The sequence below is a fragment of the Leptopilina heterotoma genome, unplaced genomic scaffold, assembly GCF_015476425.1.
Source record: "Leptopilina heterotoma isolate Lh14 unplaced genomic scaffold, ASM1547642v1 Lhet_239, whole genome shotgun sequence".
NCBI classification, from domain to species: domain Eukaryota; kingdom Metazoa; phylum Arthropoda; class Insecta; order Hymenoptera; family Figitidae; genus Leptopilina; species Leptopilina heterotoma.
The window spans coordinates 294,191-309,584 of NW_025110955.1; the positions used below are offsets into that span (position 1 = coordinate 294,191).

At 26.3% G+C, this 15,394-nt stretch overlaps 1 protein-coding gene across 3 annotated transcripts in view; it reads left to right on the plus strand.

The window, feature by feature from the left end:
- The window catches only part of LOC122502817 (transcription activator MSS11-like), a 132,471-nt gene extending 119,455 nt beyond the window's left edge, over window positions 1–13,016 (plus strand). For all 3 annotated transcript variants that reach the window (XM_043613079.1, XM_043613078.1, XM_043613080.1), the window contains exons 2-4: window positions 7,174–7,590; window positions 7,766–9,009; window positions 11,055–13,016. In XM_043613079.1, coding sequence (XP_043469014.1) covers window positions 7,174–7,590; window positions 7,766–9,009; window positions 11,055–11,379 — 1,986 coding nt within the window. In that variant the 3' untranslated portion in view covers window positions 11,380–13,016. The remainder of the gene's footprint in view (window positions 1–7,173; window positions 7,591–7,765; window positions 9,010–11,054) is intronic.
- Window positions 13,017–15,394: the final 2,378 nt, after the last annotated feature.

A 15,394-nucleotide genomic window follows, 5' to 3' on the forward strand; every position in this document is an offset into this window, starting at 1 on the left:
CTTAACCTGGCCCTAGCTTGGTAATAGCTAGAACTTCTTGTTAGATTATAAGTTATAAATATATTTAAAAATATGTATCAGTAATTGATTATGTGTAATTTGAAGTAATATTTAAACATCTCATAGCAAGATTAAGACAATATTGAACTAAAATGTTTACTTTTAACTTTTCATTTGTAAAATTTGACAGATTATCAGTAGAATTCTACTAATTGCTATTATCAGAATTGAGTTACTGATAATTAGTAGAAAGTTACTGATTCGATTAGTAAAATATAAGTTACTGATTCAATCTGTTGTATAAAAATATGACATAGTCAAATTTACTAATTTATCAGTTGAATTTAAAAGTTATGTTTATTTCTCTTTGGCCACCAGCATATATTTTTTAAGTTTTTCAAAACTTTTTAAAATTTCCTTTAAACTTTCTCCTTTAAAGAAAAAATTTATTTAAATTAAAAAAAAATTTTACTTCATGCAATGTTCAGTTAACTTTTGCGCCCAACATTGAAAAACTGCTGACATTAAAGATTTATTTAAGCTCATGAGCTTTGATTTAAGCTTCAGTTAATTAACTCAATTAAAATTTTCGTTACAATATATTTTCCAAGTTAAATTTTTAAAACCGTTCACGGATTTGTTAACTTTTGTTAAAATCATATTTTGTTGAATGAAACTGAAGTTTCCAACGTTTACGTCGACGAAATGAGATAAAAACTTCAATTTTTAAATAACAATTGACTTTCCCTCCCCGATTGGATAAAAAATCTATGCAGGATGTAATGAAAAGAACAATTAAGTTCTTTTTATCAGAAATTATTTGCATCTTGATCTTTAAAAAAATTCTTTTCTCATTTTGCGTCAACGAAAATGTTACTGACTTCAGTTTTATTATTTTGAGGCATTTATAATGGAATAGTTCATATGACTTATGATGACAAGAATAACCTGAAGTGTATCATGCAACGCATCGTACCGAGCGAGCGTGGTTAAGTGGTTAGGTTATCGGTTTGCGAATTTTAGGGTCGTGCGTTCAACTCCCAACGTGTGGGGATTTTTTCTCTGTTAGTATATAGGAATTAAGTATTATAAATTACATGATAACAAAAGTAGGTAAAAAAAAGTTGAAATAATGAATCTCAATAATAATAAATAAGGATAAATAATTTTTTTTAAATAGTTAATTAAACTGTTCCTTTTATTGGGCCTAACTAGATTCTCTAGGTAGAACCAGGCTAGAAGAGCGTGACGTTTCAACCTAGGGCCTACAAGGATAAACAAGCTAGGACCAAGTTAATAAAGGGGAAATCTAGGTAGAACCAATAAAGGGCCATTAGAAAGTTTCCACACGGGTAGGTATTAAAGAAACTCAATTATTTAAAAAAAATTCAAAGTAATTCTTCAAAAGAATTTAAATAAGATTTTCAAAAACTTTAATAAAATTCTTCGCAAGAATTCAATTATTTTCATAAATAGTAAAATTCTTGTAAGTAATTCATCTATTTTCAAATTTTTTGATAAAATTATTTCCAATTAAATAACTAAATGAATAAAAATACATTAATTTTAAAATTGAAAACATTTAAAAAGAAAAATAATTAAAAAAATTCTAACAAAAAAGCAAACAATTAACTTCAAATTGCGAACATATTACCGGAATACAACGATTATTGATATAGATAGAAGATTATTATTTTATAATTTTGCTTCCTTGTAAGGAAGCTTTGTAGTCGTTTAATTAACAAAATTTTTAAAAATCCTTTTAACAAATTTTCTTCTATATAGGACTATGTTATATAAGACCCTGAACAATTGTCCGGATGTATGTATGGATGTGTGTGTGTATGTGTGTATGTGTGTGGATCCCGATTTTTGTGAACACGATAACTCGAAGAGGTTTTAACGAATTTGGCTAAAATTTACCAGGTATATTTATCATAAAAATATCTCGAAATAGATTGATAGACTTTAAAAAATTTTCAAAAAAAAATTTTTTTTTGACTTTTAAAAAAAAAATTTTTTTAAGTTGTTTATTGAAGTTAATATATAATAAAATCTTATTCTTTGCATCAAGACGAATCGATTGGTATATAAGAAGTATAAATTGTATGAGAATTTATAGATTTAATCACAATTAAAGCTTAAAAATTCGCATTTTCATCAAAAAATGAGTTCTTTCTGCAAAATTATGTTGCTGTATAAGAAAATCTTACTCATTTATTTATAAAATATTATTCTTTACACCAAGACGGATCGATTGGTATATATAAAGTATATATTTTACTTAAATTTATAGAATTAAAACCAATTATAGACAAAAAATTTGCACTTTTAATGAAAATTCATTTTTTCTTAAAAATCATGTTGCTGTACAATAGAATGTTATTATTTATTGAAAAATAAATCAAAAATCTTATTCTTTGCATCAAGACGAATCGATTGATGTATATAAAGTATATATTCTATTGAAAATTATAGAATTAATTACAATTAAAGTTGAAAAATTCACTTTTTGACTAAAAATTTTTTTGTTTATTTAGATTCATATTACTGTATAAGAAAATTTTGTTTTTTCTCTTAAGACGAATGAACTTTATTTTATAAATGTTAAATTGTATGAAAAATGATTTAAAAATGAAATATATTTATCGTTAATGCTTCCTTCACGAGGAAGCAAATTTTTTTTGCTGATCGTAAAGAGGAAGCAAAATGTTCATGTAATGAATATCTGGATTTACAACTTGTTTATTATTATTATTTATTCAGGAAAACATAATTTACAAACTATAATTTACAATTATTTAATAAAAAAATTAAAACTTGATAATATTTTTTTTCTCGAAGAAACAAATTAATTAAAAATTATTTACAAGAATATCGAATTAAATTTGCATCCTAATCTAATTAATAGGTATGTCATGTATTCTTAACAAGTCGCGCGAGATTCCCTGTGAGAACTGACGTTTAAACATGAATCTTTGACTTTTGAATGCGTGCCTCAATAAAAGTTTTATTTACATCGATTATACAAATACGACATTAAAATTGCGAATCCGTTTAATCTATCGTTTTACGATTAATTTCTCTGGCGAGCGATGAAAGTTCAACGTAAGACAAGAAAGATTTGTAGAAACGTGTGTGAACTACTTCACCTACAAAAGGCGGGGTCATAAAAAGGAATTTTTTTCTCTCTCTACTTTTAAAATTACTTTATTAATTTTTCTTTTTCCTTTTAAATAGTTTAAAACATTTAAAAGCACTTTTGAATTATTGTTATTTTCTTGTTTTTTTTATTGGAAGCAATTTGTTTAATAGATCAAATATTTTTATTCTGTAGATTTGAATTATTAGTGTAGAATGATAATTGTTTAGAATTAAAAAAAACTTGATTCTACATGTGAAGAAGTTTAATTGACGCACAATGATGTGAAATTAAAGAGAATAAAATACGCGAGGAACGTATGAATTATTGACACACCGCTTTTTTAACTTTAAACAATTATTATCCGTTACGTGACAAATTGCACGGAATGTTTTAAGGAGAGAAAAAAGTGAAAAAATATTTGAAGAAGAGTTAGATTTTTTTTACAAAAAAGAAGGAAATGGACGATTTATTTCCTTGTTCAATTTCATAATTTTTTAATAGATTTCTAATTCAGATGATAGTAAAAATAAAATTTTTTCTAAATGAATATTAATTTTTTAAAACAATTTTGATGAGGCAATAAATAAAATTAACGTTTTATTTAAATATAATTAATTATTTTTGTTACAAAGCTCGAAAGTTTGCATTAATTAGCCAAAGTACAAAGACTGGTAAAGATCATTGAGTTTCTTTTTGCACATAATTCATTCAGTAGATTTTTCTGTCTTTTTCCCGTGAGACTGAATGTCTTGTTTACTTCCGCGTGAACACGCATTCGAAGTATTCTTCGTAACACTTGGTTTTCAACCATAATTTTTCTCCACATATTTTAAAATTTAAACTAAATCTGCAGTTAAAAATATTTCATTCTAATCAGTCTATTGACTTGAGTTTCTTTCCATTGAGTAAATAATTTAACAATTAATTATTTAACGATTATAATTAACGATTATAAAATAACGTGATATTTAATTTATTATTATTTTGCAAATTACAAAATTTTTTATTTTTAAATATGAATTTTTGAATAATTTCAGATTCAAACTTTAAAAATATTCAATTATTAACTAATTTACTAATTAATTATTCTTGTTTATTAATTTCAAAAATTTTAATAAAATTCTTCGCAAGAATTCAATTATTTTTGAAAATAATAACATTCTTCGTAAGAATTCAATTATTCTCAAATTTTCAATGCATTAATTTTAACATTAAAAATATTTAAACGTAAAATTATTAAAAAAGTTAAGAAACAAAACAGTAAACAACAATGAACTTCAAACTACGAACAGATTACCGGAATACGATTATTAATATAGATTGTCTTTAAACAAAATAATTTCAAATTAGATTTCTTAAGGGGGAATAGAATTAAAAGAGAAAATTTTTGAATTGTCAAGGTGAAAATTAGTTGAAATAAATGGACTTAGAATTTAATTGCGCCCTAGTTTTGAAACAGTTTAGTAGTTCATTAATCATAATGAAGTGAGAGAGGTGAGAGTTGAAAATAATTGAAAGCGATACAGTGGGTTTGAGGAGCGAAAAGTATATAGATATCCAATTTGAATAACAAATTGCTCTTTGCCATATTTAGAATGAAAGAAGTAACTAGCGATTTCATTAGTAGACAATGCTTAATGTTTAGTTATACAAAATGAAAACATTTTTCTCTGACGCGCCTTTATCCTGTTTAACAGTAGTCCTTCTAACGTTTCGTGTCGAAAGGAACATTTTCAATCGCAGCCATCCAACCACGTATTTATATGCACACAAACAATTGTTATAACGACACAGTAATTCCACTTACATTTCTATTACGTATTCAAATATATGAATACTTTTACAAATGGATCTTTCATTCATATTCCTTCAAAATTCAATTAAAGAATCACAATGTTTACTTAATAAACAATTTTGCCATTTGAAACTCATTTCCTCTCTTTCTCTCCATAAATAAATTCTTTCACAATAATGAAAAATTATTGCTAACCTGGGAAAATTTAATCGGAAACCTGGAAAATTGAGACAAAATTTACAGGAATTAAATTGATAATCTATTTTAATAAAAAAGCAATAAAACATTTTTTTACATTCGTAAATATTTCTCGATATTTCTTAAACAGTATTGATTCTGTAAATAACCGACTAAGAAAATTAACTGGAATTTTCGATGAGGAAATTGAGAATTAAAAAAAAGAATATATATGAAAATCGAACAAAATTGTGAGAAAGTGGTCCTTTACAAATCCGTTGAGGAAGATGATATGTTCTGCGTAAATTCTTTTATGGGGTTTACGTAAAAACGTAGGTACTTAAACTCCCGCTCATAATACGTATGAATTGTCGAGAAGAGGAATGAGGCACGTGTAGTTTGTTCATGTTTGTCGTGCTTTTAGTAGGAGAAAATCACCGCAGGCATGTATAATATACTTGCCAATGAATCTCTTCTTATTTCAGCGTAACGGAATCCTCAAATGAATGGACCTTTGCCTTATAAATTTATTTCTCCTTATAGTAACATTTTTATAAAATATTCTTTTTTTGTCTTCAAGCAAAAAAGAATCTGATCTTTATCTTTTATTATAAGAATATAGAAACAAAAAGTCATGATAGTAAAAGTGATTTTCTCATTCATCTCTTAAATATATATACTGTGAATAATATAAATTATAAAATAATTACATAATCATCCTGACTTCAGGTTCAAATCGTTTTTTCATCTTCTGATATCGAACTTCTGCACGATTATGCAAATGTTGTTGTTTGATTTAACATATTTTCCAAGATCGTAAATTTAATTGCTGGATAATTTCTTCTAAATTAAATTTTATATTAATTTCGTTATTTTTTTTTTATAATTTTTCTTTTTAATGTTTTGAACAGTTTTGAATTTTAAAATTAATGAAAATCTAATTTAATGATTTGAAGACTAAAAAATACCAAAAATTAATTAAACCAAATTATTTTCAATTGAAAATAATTGAATTTCTGCGAAGAATTTTATAATTAAGATTTTTTTAAATAATTCTTTCGAGAAATGTTATTAATTATGAAAATAATTAAAATCTTAGTAAGAATTTTATGAAAATTAAGTATATTAAAAGTAAGTGAATTCTTATAAAGAATTTCACCAAAATTTGTCAAAATAATTATTATTTAGGAAAAGAATAACATTTTTTAAAAGTGTTTAATTACATTTACGCTTATTTATTTTATTTAGAATTTTATTGAAATTTTTTAAAACAATAAAATTTTTGTGGAGAATTTTAATAAAATTCTTTAAAATAATTGAATTTTTGAGAAAAATTTTATAAAATTTTTAAAAATAATTGAATTTCTGCAAAAATTTTTATAAATTATGAAATTAATTGAAATCTTGCTAAGAATATTGCATTAAAATTTTCAAAAATATTTCAATTTATTTTCGAGGAATTTAATTTAAATTGTATTTAAAATATTTCAATTTTCATATAAAGAATTTAATCGAAATTTTTCAAAATAATTGATTTTTTGAGAAGAATTTTATAAAATTTTTTAAAATAATTGAATTTTTTCCAGAAATTTTATTGAAATTGTATTGAAAATAATTTAAATATAATTGGAAATTTCATAAAATTACAATTTGATATTCCAAGTTTTGTGGATATTGGAAAAAAAATTGGTTTATTTTACAGCGTGTAAAGCGGTGTTAAAAAGTCGTTGACTCTAAATAGTTATTATTAAAGAGACAGGAAGAGAACGTCGTTTTGTTGCTAATTTATGCATGTTATTATATATACTTAGAATCTATTATGATCTTCTATCTTTTCTCAGACACTCGGGGGAATCTCTCTTATACCAATACATTGATACACCTTTTATTACCACCTATTAATAACTCATATTTCACTTCTTTCACTTGATTCTTTCACATTTTCTTTCTTGACATATCTTTTTTAGTGCCTATCACAAGACTTTAGAAAAGAATTAAAGGAAAAAAAATATTTGCAAAAAAAGCTAATGAATATTATTTTTATCTTTTTTTCCAGAGACTCGCAGTGATATTTTTTGTCGTAATTGTCTCGGTGGTTTTGGCCACTGAAGATTCAATGACTGAAACATCAATATCTCAGGGAACAACACCACCAGTGAAATTGGATAAAACTCTTCGGAGAGCACTTTTGAGGGCTCTAACCGATTTGGAGACGGAATCTGCCGAGCAGCATGCGAGCAACAATTCAGAAGAAAACCAAACCGATGATGAGAATTTCAAGAAAAATGAGAGAAAGGAGGAGGAAAATTTTGGAAAATCGACATTTTCGTTTAATCATTTCTCCGGAGATGACGAAACCAGTGATGAGGAGAAATTGCAGAATTCAACTTTTATTGAAATTGAAAAATTCGTCTCTTCTGATTCTCCAGTTACATTGAGGACAATTATCGATAAACCGAGACATTTTATCAAGGTATAGTTTTTTTATGTAAATTATTTTCGATTTAATTTTAAATTTCGTTTTTTAGACTTTTTTTCAGTTCTTTTTGCTTTCTCATAGAGAACGGATTGTATTTAGTTAAGAGTAGTTTATTTATTATTTAAATAGTTTATCGCATCTTTTTCGATTATTGAACTTTCTTTTCTAGGTTACGAATGCAATTTCTCCCGCGAACTTGTCATCGAAGCAAAAGCAGGATAAGACGACAGAATTGAGGAATTTAAAATCCTCGAGTCCTTCTTCGGCCAACGAAATTGAAACCGTGACTTTAAAATCTACAACACAATTCACAGAGACTCTCATAAGGAGCGAAAGTAGTGGTATCGTGGCCGCCAATGCTCTTGTCGCACCGAGACCAACAGTCCCGAGTCCCACGGTGCAGCCCGCGACAAACACTTCCTCCAGAAATGCCGCCACCACCACCAAGCCAAACAAGGAAGATGACGTCGAGGATGTTAAAATATTTCAAGCGCCCCTAGTCGCCGCCTTCACCGTCCAACAGGACGAGAGAGGAATTCCCAAAAGTGTCGTTCCAATTTATCGACCATCCGGCGACGGTCAAGCACTAACCCTCCAAGAGCAATTGGACTTCAAGCAAAAATTACTCGAAAAACAACTCGCCGATCTTCAGCAGCAACAAATTCAGCAGACACAATTTTTACTCAGACAGCAGCAAGCTTACGAAGAACGAGTTCGACAGAAACAGCAACAAGAGATCTACAGTCAGGAGCAAGCGAGACTCAAGCGTCTTCAGGAGCAAACCAGACTCAAGCAGATTGACGAGCAGAGACAAAAGCAATTCGAAGAGCAGAGACAAAAACAATTCGAAGACCAGAGACAAAAACAATTCGAAGAGCAGAGACAAAAACAATTCGAAGAGCAGAGACAAAAACAATTCGAGGAGCAGAGACAAAAACAATTCGAAGAACACGTTCGTTTGAAGCAATTAGAGGAGCAGCGAATCTATCAACAACGTCTTCAATTACAACAACAACAGCACAATTTTCATCAACTCCAACAGCAACAATTGCCGATTGAACAGAACAATATTTTGCCATTTAAGCAACAGTTGAAGAACAACAATGTTCGACTTCAGCCAAGTATTGCTTTGGAATTACCGCAAAATATTCCGGCAATTCCATTCCAATTTCAGGATCAATTACGCGTTCAACAACACAGACAACAATTGCAATTTCATCAGCAGCAAAATTTCCTTCAACCATTCCAACAGCAACAACTTCCACCGAAGCAACAGCCGCCACAGAAACTCCAGCAACAGGCATTTGCTCCCTACTCGTCTGATTTTCAACCACCGATTGTCCCTCCCACAAGATTTAATCGCCAAGAGGGATTCGGATCAGTGGGCAATTTTGGTTTTAACGTAGACAATGGGTATGAATTTTTGAAAGCAGTATAAATATGTAAAAGTATATTTATTATTATATATTGCTAATTTTAATCATTAATTTTCAATAGTCAAAAGTTTGTCCTGTTTTCCTAATTTTAGTTAATTAATTATATTTACTGATTTAGTAACTGATTTAGGGTTGCCACAGGTCAAAGAAATTAAGGATAAGTTAAGAAAATTTAGGAAAAGAAAGGAAAAAAAAGTTAGGAATATTAATTTGGTTTGGAAAATGGAAGAGATCAAAAGTACTGTAAAAATATCAAATTCCAGAAATGCTGCAAAATTTCTGGTTTTTTGTGTCCAAAAGCATTTTTGAAATATTTGAAAACCTTGAATACTCCTTGAATTTTTTCATCTTAAAAACTTTTGAATCATATTGAATTTCAAAACTATACTTTGATTTTTTCACTTCTGTAAATACTTAATTTAAAATAAATTTAAATTTATTTCAATTTAAAAAATTAAATTCTAAAATTTAAAGTCTAGAAAAACTTTCTTAATGAAATTAATTATAATTAAATAAGGAAAGATTTTAGTTAAAAATAGTTGCAATTTTTAGAAGCAATTGAATTTTAAGGAACTTTTGGATTAAATTTTTTGAAAATTTCAATTACTCTGAAGAAAATAATAGTTAAATATTTCTTTAAATTATTATATTCAAAATTCTGAAAAAAATAGATTTTTGAGAAATATTAATTCATTTTTTTAAATACTTGAATTTTTACAAAAAAAATTTTTAAATATTATTGTCAAATTACTACAAATTTTGTGTGATTGATTTGAAAATAATAATTTAATTTGTTAAAGAATTGTTGCAATTTTTGAAAGTAAATTAAATTTCAGAAGGTTTAAAATTACAATTTTTGAAAATTTCAATCGTTTCGAAAAAATTAATAATAATTAAATATATTTATATAAAAAATTATTTAGGTTTCAAATTATTTTATTTAAAATTATAAAAAAATTAGATTTTTGAGAAATTAAAATTTTATTTGTGTAACACCTGCTTGAAAAGAGCTACTTTGCTGCACACGCAATTTTTCGAGATTTTAGACCCCTCCTCCCCCTGTCACGCAATTTCATGCAATTTCACATGTAAAAATAGATCATGTCACGTTTAGTAGAGACCCCCCCCCTCCCCCAAAAACGTGACATCATTTGTGAACGCTCCCTATGCAGAAAAGTGTATTTTTCTGCACACTTTTCTGTATACAATATAATATACACTATAATCAACATAAAACTATATTTATTGATTAGAAAAGTATAAAAATTACGTTTTTTGGTAAACAGGTGTTACACAAAGCACCGTATACATCTCATGCGGAAAAGCTACTTTCCGCATGAGGTGCACAATGTACTATTTTTATATTCGAAATTGTGTCTGGAAATCAGGAAAAAACAATTATCGAATTAATTGAAATTTGTATATTGAAATTGAAAGCAATTCAATTTTTTAAATAATTGTTGCAGCTTTTAGAAATAATTGAATTTCAGAAAGTTTTAAACTGATTTTTCAAAAATTTAAATACTTTGAAGAAATTAACAATAATTGAATATTTATTTAAAGAATTATTTTATTTAAAATTCTAGTAAATATTCTTTTTAAGTATTTCAATTCTATTCTTTAAAGATACCTACCTGAATTTTTCTAAACAAGTAATTGAAAATTTTTTAAATAATTGAAATTTCCTTAAGTTCTTTAAAAATATTTGAATTTTTTGAACTAATTTTATTGAAATTTTTGTAAGTAATCAAGGTAAGTTAACCACAGTAATTAATTTTATTAGACAATAAAGTTTTAAATATAATTTTCGATTCTAAGAATTATTTCCTTCTTATAATAATTGAACTCTCCTTGAATTCAGGAAAATATTCAAATTTTTGTCCGGAAATCATGGAAAAGTCAGAGTAATACAAAGTCGCAATTACGAGATTTTGTGGCAATCCTGTTACAGTACAAAAGGTTTTTTAAAACTCAAAAATAAAAATTTAAAATTTGATATTAATGTATTTTAAATAATTGCAGATCATCAAATAGAAATACCTTCAACTACAATTTAAATCAACAGAGAAGTCCAACATCATCGAATTTCGATCAATTCGGACAATTTCGTCAAGCAAGACAACCAACACCGGCAAAACAAATACAAAATCTCCTCTATCAATCGGGAATTGCGAATGAATTGCAAAATGGTATTCAAGGTTTTCCGGGTTCGCAAGAAGACTTGAATATCGTCTCGAAAGTATTGGCCTTGAACGTGGGTGCGGTACCATTAAATACGAACAATGTTCAATTCGATGTCAGTCAACAACGTGCGATTGCTTATAATAGAGCGCCAAGTGTCGCGTGAACTAAAAGGTCCTCAACCTCCATTTTATAAGCGATCCTTTTTTTGCCAAGTCATGTAAATTGCTATACGAGCTGATGATATTAATAAGGTGAAATCGAGTTCTCTCTCATTCTCACTCTCTAGAAAACATTTATACATATATGTATATTTACCGCTCACGTCGGAGCCACTATATGCTCATCTTATATGCTAAGAGTGTCGTTCCGTGCCTTCCAACTATACTCAGATGTCTTTTATGACTTGAGAATGTCTTCAAGCACTTGCCGACAACTGTATCCGTGACTGATTAATCGACGGCTGATGTTCTATTGTAGAATACGATCACCGACAAGTGCTCATCATTTAAATTTACCCAAGGCTATTTTATAAAACTTAACTGTCAGAAATAAAACTGCTCATTGTCATTTCTTTCAATGAATTATTTTTTTATAAATTTATTTTACTGCTATTGATACGGTTTTAAATCGAGAAAATTTCGAGCAGAAAAATTGACTAGCAATATTTTTCTTTAAAAAAAAGGGGGAAAGGATAAACGAGAAAATTAAAAATACAGAATGTACTAAACAAAAAAATTAAAGAAATAGAATCAATCGAAAAAATCGAATTCTATCAAAACAAATCAAAAAGAAAATTAAAAATAAAGAAGTGTAATAGTCCAAATATTGTAAAATTCATTCCTTGACAAATTTTCTCTTTAGAGAAAAAAGGAAGATTTTATTTAAAAAAAACCTGATAAAATTCCCTTTTTTTAGAGGAAAAGGAGCAGTTTCTGTTTTAAAAAAGCTGATGAAGATGAAGAATAAATTTTAAAAAAGTAAAATATCTTCTATATTAAATTTCTCTTGGAGATAAAAAGAAGATTAAAAAATCATTTTAAACTTTAAAGAGAATATAATTTTTTTTCTGTGGCAAAAACTTCCTTTGGGCATATGTTTTTCTAGATGGAAAGCAATTAATTCCTTAAACGAAGAGTAATAATATTAATTATACGACGTGATTATCGGCCACGAATCAAAGAAGTTTAGTACAGTAGGAAATAATCTTGTTGAACTGAAAAATAATTTATATAGTTACCACACTTGCAATATTGTGAGTAAGGTAAAAAAAAGGAGAACTCTTCCAAGAATGGAAGATATACACAAGAGTCGTTTGTTGCGCAATTGTTATACATTATTGCGACACTAATTTTGTATATAATGCACGATCCCATGTAGCTCTCATTTCACGTCTATATTATATACTTGGTCCCTCTATTTTCTTCCAATTCAAATTGCCTGGTTTATTACTAATTAGACTGACAGTAATTTTACCTACTAGAGAAATGGGCAATAATACACAAAGCAAACATTTTCAATCAGCGAATTTTTTTTTCTTCTTTGATGAGACTATTTTCTTTTCTTTCTTTTTCTTTTTTTCTTTTTTTTTTGTTTTATTGTGGTCATAACTTCCAATGAAAGTTTATGTAAAAAAATGTTACAATTCTTATATAATATACACTTTAGTTTCTTCTTAATTATAAAGAAAAAAATATTTTAACTTTAAAAGATAGTATTTTTTTTAATTGATTTCAATTAAACAATTTTGAACAGTTTCCGTTTTGTCTTGTAATGATAAATTTCTTTTTTACTTTTCAATACTTTTTCCCACTTTTTTATTAATAATTTTTCTTGCTTTCAATATAAATTTTATTCTTAAAAAAATTGTCATTGGCAGCAAATTTTAATATTAAGAAAACATTTTCTTCATTTTTTTTATAAATTTCTTGCTTTAAAAATAAATTTAATCTTGAAAAAATTAAAAGCAAATTTTTAATGTATTAGGAATAAAATTTTATTTAATAAAATTTCTTTTAAACTTTTTTCTTACGTTATGAATTGTTTCCTTTAACAATAAATTTATTCTTGAAAAATTGTCATCAGAAACAAATTTTTAATATTAGGAACAAAATTTGCATTTAAAAAATCTTTTTCTATTTCTTGTTTTATAAATTTCATGCTTTAAAAATGAATTTTATTTTAAAAAATATTCTTATTAAAAACAATAATATTAAGAATAAAATATTTTATTAATTTTTTATTTTTCTTGTGTTATAAATTTCTTGCCTTAAAAATATATTTCATTTTTAAAAAAATGATTAAAAACCAATTTTTTCTTGCTTTTTTCTTGTATTATAAATTTCTTGCTTTAAAAATAAATTTGATTTAAAAGAAATTATCAGAAACAATCAATATTAAGAATGAAATATTTTATTTTATTATTTTTCTTTGTAATATAAATTTCTTGCCTTCAAAACAAATTTTATTCTTGAAAAAATTGTTATTAGATACAAATTTTATATAGTATTAAAAATAAAATATTTATTTATTTTTCTTGCCATATAAAATGAAGCTTATGTATAATTATTTGACAAAAAGTAACATTAAAATTTAAAATTATGGTTGAATTGAAGACTTGTAACAAAATTTAATTAAAATTCGACGGGAACAGCAGAATTTCTAGCAAAATCGTGATTTTCAAATTGACGTTAGCTATAAACTTTCCCCGCGACTATAGTGCATATTGTATGTTCAACACTTTGATTGTATGTATAAACCTTCTGTGAGTTTAAATTGTAGAATTCGATATGTCCTCAATTTCACAAATGTTTGGTATATATATACATATATAAATTATTATAGATTTCTCTCTAAACAGGATACTAAAAAAAAATTGTTTCTCTCTACACAGAATAGTAAAAAAAATTATTTCCCTCCACACGGGATAGTAGAAAAAATTCTTTTTAGTTTTATTTTTTTATTTTCTCTTTCGTTTAGAATTTTATTAAATTTCTTCTTTTTTTAATAGAAATCTTTGTGTATTAAACCTATGCAAGTGTATTTTATAATAAAAAAAAACAATAGAATTATTAGGCTGAGACTAAATGGGTGCTATATTTTTAACTTAATAGAGTTTAATATTACAGTAATCGAATTGACAATAAACTTTTTCACATGTACATAATAAAATTTGAATAATGAAAGGAAGAAACTAATTAAAGAAATTTCTTTCAAGTCCTTAGTTTGTAAAATGGAACTTTTATGTTAAGTACTTATAATTATTATTGTGTTATAATAATTATTATGATATAATAATTGCTATTATATTATTTTAACGAATGGGTGAGATAATATAATCGAATTTAGTTTAACTGCTTATAATTTATCTGATTGCCAATACATTATTATGTACAATTTATTGTAAAAATGTTAATAATAAAAAAAACTAATTTGTTTCAATACATTTGTGTTTTCCTTTCCTTTTATAAAATTGTTCTAATGGAAACGATTTTTTAAATTATTATTTTTTTTAATTTCCTTGCTTATTACATTCCCAGTAATAAGGGGTGAATTAAAGTGGATTGGCACTTTTATGCTCTTAAATTCCAGACCAATTCCGTTTTTGTCCGTAATCTTAATGAATTCCTTTTCTATTGTTAAATTCATAATTTCTATCCAATTCAATTCTCTGTAACTACGTGACCAGAATTTGAAACCCCTTTAATGCCCTTTAAAGAATTCAATGTTAATTAAAAGGCATTAACTCCACAACAAATGATTCCCTTAAACGGCATTAAAGTAAATTCAGACTCTGGTCACGTGGTTACAGAGAATTGAATTGGATAGAAATTATCAATTTAACAATAGAAAAGGAATTCATTAAGATAGAATATAGAATAGAATATATATTTATTTATGTCCTAGGTAAATACCACGAGGACAACCATTAAAAATACAGTAATTAATAACATATATATCGTATAAAATTTAAATAAAGCTATATACATCTCATCCAGACAATAAAATACTTTGATTTACAAATTATCACAGCAACTCACATACAGATGACATACCAATAAAGATACACTCTATATACTCTATACATCCAGCGAAAATAAATATTTATATAATTGTAGTTTAAATGTTTTTGGACTTTCAATATTTGTCATAGAACGAGGAAGAGAGTTCCATAAATTTAT